The sequence below is a fragment of the Podarcis filfolensis genome (assembly GCF_964270895.1).
Source record: "Podarcis filfolensis genome assembly, chromosome: 8".
Taxonomy (NCBI): domain Eukaryota; kingdom Metazoa; phylum Chordata; class Lepidosauria; order Squamata; family Lacertidae; genus Podarcis; species Podarcis filfolensis.
Window position 1 is genome coordinate 22,702,184 of NC_139611.1, and position 12,547 is coordinate 22,714,730.

At 48.3% G+C, this 12,547-nt stretch overlaps 1 protein-coding gene across 1 annotated transcript in view; it reads left to right on the forward strand.

The window, feature by feature from the left end:
- The first annotated feature begins 2,014 nt into the window (after nt 1-2,014).
- Nucleotides 2,015-12,547, forward strand: part of ARHGEF16 (Rho guanine nucleotide exchange factor 16) — a 37,278-nt gene continuing 26,745 nt past the window's right edge. The window contains exons 1-2 of the mRNA XM_083628682.1: nt 2,015-2,285; nt 9,011-9,602. Coding sequence (XP_083484808.1) covers nt 9,039-9,602 — 564 coding nt within the window. The 5' untranslated portion in view covers nt 2,015-2,285; nt 9,011-9,038. The remainder of the gene's footprint in view (nt 2,286-9,010; nt 9,603-12,547) is intronic.

Consider the following 12,547-nt stretch of genomic DNA (forward strand, 5'->3'; position numbering starts at 1 on the left):
TTTATGCTGGTGTATTGCTTAGTTGGGCTGTGGGTAGCACTGTGGGTTAAACCACAGAGCCTAGGGCTTGCTGATCAGAAGGTCGGCGGTTTGAATCCCCGCAACGGGGTGAGCTCCCGTTGCTCAGTCCCTGCTAGCAGTTCAAAAGTACATCAAAGTGCAAGTAGATAAATAGGAACCGCTCCAGTGGGAAGGTAAATGGCGTTTCCATGTGCTGCTCTGGTTTCGCCAGAAGTGGCTTAGTAATCCTGGCCACACGACCCAGAAAAACTGTCTGTGGACAAACACTGGCTCCCTCGGCCAGTAAAGCAAGATGAGCGCAGCAACCCCAGAGTCATCCACGACTGGACCTAACGGTCAGGGGTCCCCTTATTGCTTAGTTGCACTCTTCTTGTCAGGCAGAGTTTAGTTGCTTTTAACTACACTGCTTTGGGAAGGAAGTTCTTCAAAGAGAGGGGTAATGCATTGTTCAAATAAATAAAGGGCACTACTAACTTAGGTCCATTAATTGCAGTGGGTTTACTCTGAGCAGCAGTGCCGGATTTATGTATAGGCTAAGTAGGCTGAAGCCTAGGGCCTCTAAATCTAGGGGCCTCGCCAGCCCTCCTGCTCCCCAGCAGGCAGTCTCCCCTCTCCCAAAATTGCAAACCTAAGACTTCATGCGAGGGCAGGGCAACTCAGGGCTCTAAGTCTAGGGGGGCCTCGCCAGCCTGCCTGCTCCCCGGTGCCGCAGTCTCCCCTCTCCCAAAATTGTAAACCCAAGACTTCATGCAAGAGCAGGGCAACTCAGTCCCAGCAACTATTAGACTCAGGGCTAGCCAGTGGGGCCCAATTTGAAGCAGTGGGGCACAACTTGAATTTTTTTATATAGGGCCCCAGTTCACAGCCAAAGTCTGCAAAATCTTATAGACATACATAAAATCCATCTAGATTGCCCTGGTGCAGGGGCCCCCTTAGGAGCGGGGCCAAATTTGGCCCAATTGCCTTAATGTAAGCCCTGATGAGACTGTGCAGGGTCTGGACTGACAAGCCCTGCACCTTCTAGGCCCCTGGTGTCACCATTCAGAGTACAGACTCAAGGACTTGTTATGGAAATAAGGGGGGGCACTTATTGGAAATCAGTTTTGTCACCTCTTCCCCCCCCAAACCCCAAGACAGTGAGCCCAGCCACCCTTTATTCACAGTCGCATAAGCACTACACTATAGCATGGCCATAAACTTGTACATTCAACTGCTAAAATATACACCCAATATGTAGCAATGGAGATTTATGTTACTGCTTTATGAATGAACACTGTGTTTTATAAATGGACTCTGTTTTATGAATGGCCGATGGCCTGCCCACCTCTGCTAGCCTCTGGAGTAGTCTGTTCGCTAAAAGGCGTAGCTGTGGATCATGAAGTTCTGGGTTTGAATCTCGCCTCTGCCATAAACTCAAATAACCATCTGGCTTACTCACTATGCAGCTTTTCGTGAACGCTGAAGACACACCTCTTTACCTTTGCGTTTCGACCCTTGTGGTGTGTGTTTTTCAGGACCCACCCTATTCCTAGGATGGGTAACCTGATTTAACTCTTTTTAATTCTGAATTTTAAATGGTTGCAACCCACCATGGGGCCTGCTGGTGAAGGATGAAAAATAAATAAATAATATGCGAAAGATGGCATGGGGCTCTGAAATCTTGGGAGACCTGCTGCTAATCCGTGAGGACATTACTGAGCTAGATAGACTCGGTATAAGGCAAACGTCCGGAGGCGAAGCTATGCAGGTTAGGACACTGTAAAAAACACAAGAATTAACATTGATTTGAAAACATTTTAAGCCCATTAAAACCCTTTGCAACAGTATCAGGAGAGTCTAGACCCACGAAAGCCCACGCCATTACAATTTTTTATTTTTCCAATTGCAACTCCCGGCGTTGCGTTTTGCTGGTTAACCAGCCAGGGGGTTGAATCTTTTGTAACTGGACGCCCGCGTGGGAATCTGCCCGGCCTGGAAGAGTTAAAGGAAGTTCAGAGGACGTCTTTGGGACGCCCAAGCTCCAAATGGCAAGGCAGGCTGGCTGCAAGAGAGACCGGTCGGCTCTTGCGCCCCAGCTGGAGAAAGAGAGCCAAGTGGGAGGGCTTGCCCAGGTGCACTTCGATCTCAGGCTCCTCCTCGGAGGGTGGAGCCCCCCTTCGCAGGCGACACCTGTGCCTTTCTTTTCTTTTCTTTCTTGTCCCAGGCCGAGGACGATGGCGCCCCGTTGACGCTGGAGACTGAGCCCCGATGGAGACGTAAAGAAGGTGAGCGCGTTTGGAGAAAAGCGCGCACGGGTTTGTTTTGGGTGTGTGTGTGAGCGCGTGGGAAAGTTAGCTCGCTGGTCAAAGGAGGACAAGGCATAGTTTTCCGAATTGCTTCCTTACCGGGAGGGAGGCTCCTCGCATCTCTCCCCCCACCCCACCCCACCCCACTCCACCCCGCGCGCCTTGATTTGGAGTTGCGTGGCTCGGTTTCAAATCGTGGGCGTTCAGGCAGTCACCTCCGCGGGTCGTATGTATCCCGGTTAGAAAAGGGCGTCCCAGCAGTTAATAAAGCAAAGCTGCTTCGCTTGCTGCATTCTGCACTAAGGGAACAAATCAGTGAATTGTAGAGTTGGCGCGCACCAGAGGGTCATCGAGTCCGACCCCTTGCAAATCCTGGAGGGGCGAAATCTAGGCTAGCAGGGGTCAGATCCTTTTCCAGGCCTGGATCTTCTAATTTCAGCGGGTCTACTCTGAGCAGGGATCCCGCAGGATACAGGCCCCTGTTGTTGATAAGACGACTTCCTTTTGCGGAAGGCGGCCCGAGGATCGCATGCGTGGCGCACGGTGTACAAAGGGTTAAACGGAGATTGGCTGGAAAATTGCAACAGGCACCTTTTGCTCTGACGTAAGCGGTGCACCGTCGAAGTGGAACTTACTCCTGAGTCTGAGTCCCCACTGGATTGTGGCTCGCGTGTGGCGTGGAGGGGGCGGGCTTCTGGTGTGTGATGACCCAGCTGAATGCGTACTCGAGTAAGCGTAATAGAGGATTGTAATAATTTATTTTATTTTTAGTAAATGATGAGTGTAGCCTTCCTGCGTGTAATCCATGTGTATCCACCGCACTGTGGGTGGGGGGCGCAACTGTGCCCCTTGCCCCTTCCTCCTCCCCCCCCCCGCCATCCCCGATATCCCAAATAGAAACCAAGAGTAAGTTTGTAGAATCTGTGAAATGAAGCAAAATATGTAGACGCTACTCTCTCTCTCTCTCTCTCTCTCTCTCTGTGTGTGTGTGTGTAATTATCCCCCCTCGCTTTAGGTGTTGTTTCTCTCCCTGCCCCCGCCCCCAAAGGATTGCAGGTGCCCATGGTGCAATCCTGTGCAGGCCCAGTGAGTATGGTGGCACTTAAGGGTAAAGGGGCCCGCGAACATTAGGTCCAGTCGTGGCCGACTCTGGGGTTGCGGAGCTCATCTCGCTTTATTGGCTGAGGGAGCTGGCGTACAGCTTCCGGGTCATGTGGCCAGCATGACTAAGCGGCTTCTGGCGAACCAGAGCAGCGCACGGAAACACTGTTTACCTTCCCACCGGAGCGGTACCTATTTATCTACTTGCACTTTGACATGCTTTCGAACTGCTAAGTTGGCAGGAGCAGGGACCGAGCACCGGGAGCTCACCCCGTCATGGGGATTCGAACTGCCAACTTTTGATCGGCAAGTCCTAGGCTCTGTGGTTTAACCCACAGCACCATGTCTAGCACCATGCTGCCTCTCTGTCACCTTGGCATATTTGGGAGTAAATTAAGTCAGACTGATTTAAGAGTGAACCTGGATAGGGTCAGCCTTCAGAGAATAGTTTGGGGAAACCAAGGTCTCAAACAAAGGAATCTGATTGAAATCCATGGCCACTGCTGGGGGGAGGGCACTGCTGGGGGGGGCACTGTTAGGATCAAGCTTTTCAATATTTAAAGTGCTTTGGCTGGGAACGGGTTGACTAATGAAAAGCTTACAAGCTATTTAGGCTTGCTGGCATTCTCCTGGGTTCACGGAAGGGCTTGAAAGTGAAACTAGTCATATCTGGTTGTGTTCAAGGTTAGTCCTACTTGGAGCAGACTCACTGAAATCAATGGACTGAAGTTAGCTATGTCAATTAATTGCAATGGATCTACAGTGAGTAGGGCTAACATTGGATAGGAGCTATAACCCTAAAGTTTACCTCCTTCCTGAAAACGGATTATTTCCAGGTGACCTATTTAAGGAGCATCCATCCTGATTCCTTCCTTCTGTGGGAAGCTTAGATAGCAGTGGCTATTCGTTGAGTACTCGTTCTGTTTCTTTTGCAAGGAGGTTATATGACATTGAGTCAAGCCCGGTGCTATTTCACACTTTCTGGTGCATTTCCACCTTGCTTCTCTTACCGAGAAAAGTCCAAATTTTGCAGGGAAGCAGGTTTGTTGAGAGAGCCAAATTAACTTGAATGGTGCAGCCCTAATTTGCTGGCACATGATGGAATCACACCCGGAAATGGTGAATCTGAAAGTGTCCTGGGAGAGAACGACAGGCCTTATCCTGAGTCACTCAGACCATTGATCCAGCTAGCTCAGTATTGTCTACACTAACTGGCAGCAGCTCTCCAGGGTTTCAGAAAGGGAACATTTTCGGTCCTGCCTAGAGATGGTGGGAATTGAACCTGTGACTTTCTGCATCCAATGCAGATGCACTACCCATAGAACCAGGCTTTAATTTTCATCTGAAAGTGGTTATTGAATCACACCTGACTGCTAGTCCTGTATGGCTAGCTGTGATTCCTGCGTTGCATGACCTTTTGGTCCCTTCCGTCTCTACAATTTTATGATTCTCTGATTCTGTTTTTATTTATTACATCCTGTCTCAGGAGTTGATGCTAGCCAGTTTTGCCTGCATGTTATTTTCCCAACCTGGCTCCTGTGCTTTTGACTGCGGCCCAGTACTTGGAAATCCAACAAGACAAATTGTTACAATCAGCACAGTGTAGCACTTAGAATGTTGAAAGCCCTTTGTATACATGGCGTAAGTAATTTTTTAATGACAGCCCGGCAGGAGGAGGAGTCAACAGTGTGATCCTCGGGGGAAAATAATAATACCAACAGAACTGCCAGCAGGTTCATAGCAAATGAGAAATTTGAACCAGGAACATTCCCGCTTGTGTGTTCTGCCAGCACGTGGAACTGGCACTCATTGAGGAAGCTAATTGTGCCAGCATTGCTCTGTGTGTCCCCACCACCATGGTTGAAGTTATGTGCAACTAGGGTCAGATGGGACACGGGTGGCGCTGTGGGTTAAATCACAGAGCCTAGGGCTTGCCGATCAGAAGGTCGGCAGTTCAAATCCCTGCGATGGGGTGAGCTCCCGTTGCTTGGTCCCTGCTCCTGCCAACCTAGCAGTTCAAAAGCACGTCAAAGTGCAAGTAGATAAATAGGTACTGCTCTGACGGGAAGATAAATGGTGTTTCCATGCACTGCTCTGGTTCGCCAGAAGCAGCTTAGTCATGCTGGCCACATGACCCGGAAGCTGTACGCCGGCTCCCTCTACAAATAAAGCGCTGCAACCCCAGAGTCGTCCGCGACTGGACCTAACGTTCAGTGGTCCCTTTTTTACCTTTAGGGTCAGATAGGAAATGTAGAGGACAGAGGCCTCCTGCGTCTTTAATAGTTGGGCAGAAGATAGAGTTTCTGCAGGTGTACCTTGTTACCTAGAGCTGATTTGTTCTTCTACATAACTGTTAGATGCAGGGGCCCACCCCACCCTGATCCTCTTTTTTTGCATTTGCCCACCTTATCCATATCCTGATCTTGGCCTTGACATCATAGAATCATGGAGTTGGAAGAGACCCTGAGGATCATCTAGTCCAGGGTTTCCCGAATTTGAGTCTTGCTGCTTTTTGTTTTCTTAACTTGTGTGTTCTCTGTCGCTGCCTGCTCCGGCCGTGCCCCAACCTGCCAACCGAGAAATCAAAGGGTGTTCCTGCTCCTTCAGGGTTGGAAGGAATGCTGGTGGAGTAAATAATGCAATCTACCTTGCACCCAAGATAACATGTCTCAACAGGTGCGGGTTGTAAATAAAGAAATTTCCAGGCACTGCACCAAATAGCTGCAGTGCATAGCTCCATCATCATCATCACCATCATCATCATTATTCCTTCTAGGAGTTAATGGTAGCATACTTTGTTTTATCTATAGAGCCCTTAAGAATTCAACCTCTGCTTAACCTGGTGTCCGCTTTCCCAAACTCAACTGCCTGCGGGCATGGAAAGGTGGATCAGCCTGATTAAAATCCGTGCTATGATATGTGTGAAAATCCAATTGTGGCTATTCTCGGAGAACAATTTTCAATGGCGCATTTCAGGAACAGTGATGAGTGAGATTGGTGAATTAGACGCAAAAGCAGCTCCTACATTTCTTGCATCCATTATTTCCTCCTTTGAATGCCCTCATTCATATTAAATAATCAGGGGTCTGTGGTATTTGGGTGTAGCAATTAGAGCCTCAAACCTGGGAGACCAGGGTTCAAATTGCCCACACAGCTGTTAAGAAGAGCCTGGCTGCTTGATCAAGCCAGTGGCCAATCAAGCCCAGCATCTTGTCCCCACATAGGCTGCCCAGATGCCGCCCAGGGAAGGCTACAAGCAGAACTGAAGCACGGCTGCTCTCTTGTCATTTGATGCCCAGCAGCTGCCATTCAGAGACATTCTGCCTCCAGCAGTGGAGGCAGGACACAGCCATTGTGCCTAGTAGTCATGAATTTCCCTGGTTATCTTGTGCCAGTCAACATCTCTCAGCCAAACCTACCTCACAGGGTTGTTGTGAGGATAAAGTGGGGGCAGGGAGAACCATGCACTGCATCTTGATCTCCTTAAAGGTAAAGGGACCCCTGACCATTAGGTCCAGTCATGGCCGACTCTGGGGTTGCGGCGCTCATCTTGCTTTATTGGCCGAGGGAGCTGGCGTACAGCTTCCAGGTCATGTGGCCAGCATGACTAAGCCACTTCTGGCGAACCCGAGCAGCGCACAGAAACGCTGTTTACCTTCCTGCCAGAGTGGTACCTTTGACGTGCTTTCGAACTGCTAGGTTGGCAGGAGCAGGGACCGAGCAACGGGAGCTCACCCCGTCACGGGGATTCGAACCGCCGACCTTCTGATTGGCAAGTCCTAGGTTCTGTGGTTTAACCCACAGCGCCACCCGCGTCCCCTTGGAGAGATATAAATAGTGTTGTTGTAGCATGCCTGTACATTTCTAGAATCCTTCCAAAAGAAGAAGGAACGAAGGAGGAAACTTACTGCATCCTAGCCAGCATGAAAACAACGCTGTCCTGGGATCCCCAAATATCTTTAAACTAGGAGTTGCATGCAAGGTATCTGGAAGAGGAGCTCCCCGCCCTTTTACAGGGACAGTTGAATTAAAGAATACCTTTTTGTGCCCCAACCCACTATAGAAAACTGGAAGAGAATACTAGTTGGAAATCAGTTTGAAAACTAATCCAACAGGTTGGACAGCCTTTTTTCTCCCCGAGCTGAAAGAGTTCTGCGGCCTCTATGTTTAACTTTTAAAAAACAGTCTTGTTATGAAATTGACCACTTCGATGGGAATGAATAAGCAACAAGGTGCCCATGAAATCATTCTCAGCAAAGGTTTAATATTATGCTTTGCTAATATTTATGGGGCACTATGCACAGGTGATTTTATGACCTATTGACCAGCCAAATGATGGTGCTGTTTAAAAAAGAAAAACACCCCATAAAGGTACATATTTCCACTTACTGAAGGAATGTCACTCAGCGGCAGCTTTGGGGGAGATGTTGTTCCTAGAAATTAATTTAAGAAGAAAGCAAGAATTTATGCAGGTTCCTCTCTTGGTGATGTGGGGTGGGCCAAATGGAAGATGGCTTGGAAAGAATTGAGTATATTTATTTATAGAAACATACAACTGTAGACTTGGAAGTGACCCCAAGGGTCATCTACTTCAGTCTCCTGCAATGCAGACATCTCAACTAGATCGTATGTGACAGATGGCCTTCTTATGGTTGTCACAAGAAAAGGAAACATTTAGACAAATTAAATAAGGATTTCTGGCATAGTTAAGTCTGGAGCGTAGTTATTGTTGAAAAATTAACTCACACATGGTGTTAGATTACAGAACTAACAAACAAAAATACAGTGGTACCTCGGGTTAAGTACTTAATTCGTTCCGGAGGTCCGTTCTTAACCTGAAACTGTTCTTAACCTGAAGCACCACTTTAGCTAATGGGGCCTCCTGCTTCCGCCGCACCACCGGAGCACGATTTCTGTTCTCATCCTGAAGCAAAGCTCTTAACCTGAAGCACTATTTCTGGGTGGAGTCTGTAACCTGAAGCGTATGTAGCCTGAAGTGTATGTAACCCGAGGTACCACTGTATTCATTTTCAACTGCAGGGCAAAAAATTGCCGCCTGTGGAATAATGTTACTATTTGGAATGCTTAGTAACTTTAGCTCCAACTGAGAATATCATAAGACAATATCCTGGTACAGTCAAACCTCAGTTTTTGATCATCTCCGTTGCTGAACATTTCGGCTCCCGATTGTTGAAAACCCAGAAGTAAGAGATCCGGTTTCCGAACGTTTTTTGGAAGCCAAACATCTGATGCGGCAGACAAGTGGCTTCCGATTGGCTCTTCTGGTTGCAAGAGCCAATCAGAAGCCACGCCTCAGAAATGGAACATTTTGGAAGTCGAACATCCTTCCGGAACGGATAATGTTCGACATCCGAGGTACCACTGTATTTTAAAACAAATTTTTCATTTAAGTGTTACTACCTACTCCAAAAAGAGTAAGAAATATATTTTCCTCAGGGATTCTGAATGAAACCACCCAAATGGTCTCCACATGTTTATTATGTCATGGCTTTGGCAGATTCAGATCCCTAGAGACTCACATATTTTGTTTGCTTCCTGTGCTGGAAAACTGCATCCCTGATCCTCTTTCTTCCTTTCTCCAGGCCCCACAAATCTGCAGACGCCGGCGCCATGTCTCAGCGCCATTCGACCGGCTCCTTGGGAGACAAGGCCGTTCTGCTGGAGCACCAGGTCAGCTCGGATTTGCGCCTCAGCGCCAACAATGTGTCCCCACACAGCAAGCGCAGCTCCCTGGGCCCGCTGGACAGCTCTGCGTTCTTGGCCGAGCGCTCCCCATCACCCACTGGGCCCCGCCGGATCGTCCTTAGCACCCAAAGCCCAGTTGCCCTTAAGGTGGGCACCCAGCAGCTCATCCCCAAGGGCCTGGCGGAGGGCCCCAAGCCCAAGGTCCCCTCTCGGCACCAGAGCTTCTCGGCGGCCATCTTGAGCAAGGAAGCTGCCCGAATGGACCCCAAGCGCATGTCGGCCCCCAGCATTTCATTCGACGACCTGGAGGAAGCGGAGCTGGACGGAGGGACGCTCAAGCGCAACCTCCGCAGCATGTCGTACCGGGCCGCCATGAAGGGCCTGGGGAACGGGGAGCCCGCAGAGCCCTCCAAGTTCATTGGGGGCGGCCTGAAGCCACTGTGTGAAGAAAGCAATGGCCAAGGAGCCCGGAGCCCTGGAAGGCAGAAGGTAGGGCCTTTGTACTGCCACTTGCCCTCTAGAATAGCCTAGAATTATAGGCTATTCTAGAGCGCACAGTGGTATATAATCCACTGTTGTTATTATTTATTGCATGTCTATTCCACCTTTTTTCTCCATGGATGGATCTCAAGGTAGCCTGCTCTTTATGCGTAATAATTTTTTATTAGTTTTCAGTTACAATGATCCAATAAAAGCCTCATTGTCACAATACCAAATTATAATACAACCAACAATGCCAATTGTTCATATGCCAAACTATTGTCACAATACCACATTATAATACAACCAACAATGCCAATTGTTCATATGCCAGACTATGTTAGAATTGATGGCTTGGTAATTTACTTTAACTCTGCATTCCAAAAACTTATAAATCCCAATTACACACCAGTCAGAATAACAAACCCTTATACCGCAGCTGCAGTTTTAACGACTTCCATTCACATTAACACATCAAATAATTTACAGTCTTACAGGTAAAGCATTCAAACTCTCTCTTTGTTGTTCTTTGTGTGTGGCTATTATTCTGTCCATGGTGTTTCTTCCTGTTCTTGTACTGTATTATGTCCACCTTTTGTCGGTTGTTGCTGTTCTCCACCATACCTTAGGTGGAGCTAGTATTACATTGCTGTTTCATAAGTTCTCCATTGCACCGTTCCAAGCTTCATTGTTTTGCAACTCAAGCAGCTGCTGAAGCAGGTGGCCTGTTCTTTTAATCTCCACCACAACCCTGTGAGGTGGGTTAGGCCAAGAGGCAGCGACTGGCCCAAGGTCACCCAGTGGCTGAGGGGGTCAGGATTCGAACCCTGGTCTCTCCCTGTCTGATACTCTAATCACTCCACCCTGCTGGCTCTCATTTAGCAGGGAAGCCAGCAATGTGTCTTCAGTTGTTGTTGGACTCTTAATTTCCATCAGTCCCTAGCCAGCATGGCCCACGGTCAGGGTGGCAGAAGTCGTAGCCTGCTGATTTTAATGGGGTTACGAGCATTTCAGCAGCTGATTTGTCCCAGTCCGAAACTGGAGTAGAGTTGGGTGGATTCCTTCCAGAAGATGCTTGAGACTTCAGGGGTGTTTCAGGTGGACATGCCAAAAGCCCCATAGTGCCTTCCACCCTACCTCAGGAAAGGAGCAAACTGACAGTGCCACCTTCCCCAACCTGGTGCCCTCCAGATGTTGAGGGACTCCAAACCATGGCTTGCCAGTGCAATTGGTCACTCAGACCACAGTTTGGATTCTGAAGCCCGAGAAGTACTCAGGATTCGCTGAGATCCCTGCATTGCAGGCGGTTGGAAGATAAGACCCTTAGGGAAGGGAGGTCCCTTCCAACTCTAGGATCCCACGCAGTGAAATTGTATTGTGAGCTGCTGAAGCAATGGTGTGTTTGTTTCCAAAGTGTTAAAGCTTTCATCCTCATCCCAAATGCTTTTATTTTGGATTGGACAAATGCATACAGAGCTCCAGTTTGGCCGCAGCTGGCCCGAATTACTACCCTGATTAGCTGAGGCCTGGCCAGCGGATGGTCAGAGCTCAAACTTGGATTTTAAAACAAAACAAGTTAACTCTGTCCACTCCAGAAGTGAGCAAAGCAGCCTGGATGCAGGATATGGTGCTGCCTTTGATAGATCCTTGGGAACTGGGGAGTTAATCACGCTCTCTATTTGAAGATGACTTTGGGGTTTCTATCAACTTTTCCAGGGAGATTTGGAATGAATTGGAAAGGGGAGGGTGAAGGGGCGGACATTTTCAGCACAAGAGTCCATGTAACTGGGCTTTTCTCTCCTGGAAACTTGGAAGGAGAGGGGAACCTTGCCATGGATATATGGCAGAGTTCATGCACTCCACTTAGATTTTTGAATACACTCCGCTTAGATTTTTGAAGGACCACAAGCTGCAGATGTGGCTTGAATCAGAAAATGGATGCAAGGGTGGCCAATTTGTGATTTTTTCCCCCGATGCAAAGTGCTGACTTCAGTGCAATTCACAGTATTGGTTATGACCCTGTATGCACCTACCTCCTTATATGAGCCTGCCCAGGTTTTGAAATCTTCCGGGGAGGCATGAGACAAGGACTTCTTGGTGGCTGCTCCCAGATAGTGAAACTCCCGTCTACAGGGGTCTAGTCAAGTCTCCTCTCTGCTTTCCTTTCAGTAGAAAGCAAACACTTTCTTTGTTCAGACAGGTCTTTGGCCAGTAACTGACTGTTGTGGCAGGGTCTTCTGAAGGGAGGGTTGTACGTTTTGGTTAGGGTTTTTCTTAATATGCGTGCTGTGCTTTTCAATGGTTTTCAATGCTGGCTGTTGTTTAAATAGGGTCACTTATTTAAATGTTAATTACTATTTAAATGTGCATTTTTAGCTGAATCTGTTTTGATGTATGTGGCGAATCACTTTGGGTCCTGCACTTGGGAAAAGGGTATATAAATACAGTCATACTTCAGGTTAGATGTGCTTCAGGTTGAGCATTTTCAAGTTACGCTCCGTGGCGACCCGGAAGTAACGGAGCGTGTTACTTCTGGGTTTCGCCGCTTGCGCATATGCAGATGCGGCAAAACGCGACCCGCAGACGCACAGTTGCATCTTACATTTTACTCAGGATGCGAACATGGCTCCGGAACGGATCCTATTCGCATCTAGAGGTACCACTGTACTTGAAACAAACAAACAGATGTAGGAGGAGCTTTTAAGAGCCAGGAGTCCCAACGACCTCTGGAGGGCATCATGTTAGAAACCCTTGCTCTATGTTTGGTAAACTGGGTCCCACAGTACGGCATACCCTCCAACCATCTCTGTTTGCCTGGGATATTCCCAGAATTACAGAAGAATTACAGAAGTCATCCTGGCTTCTGAAATGATCCTGGAATGTCCTGAGGATGAGCTGGTGCTTGCAATGGTGTCATGCTCACATGCAAGTCAGCAACACCAAAAGATGCTTAT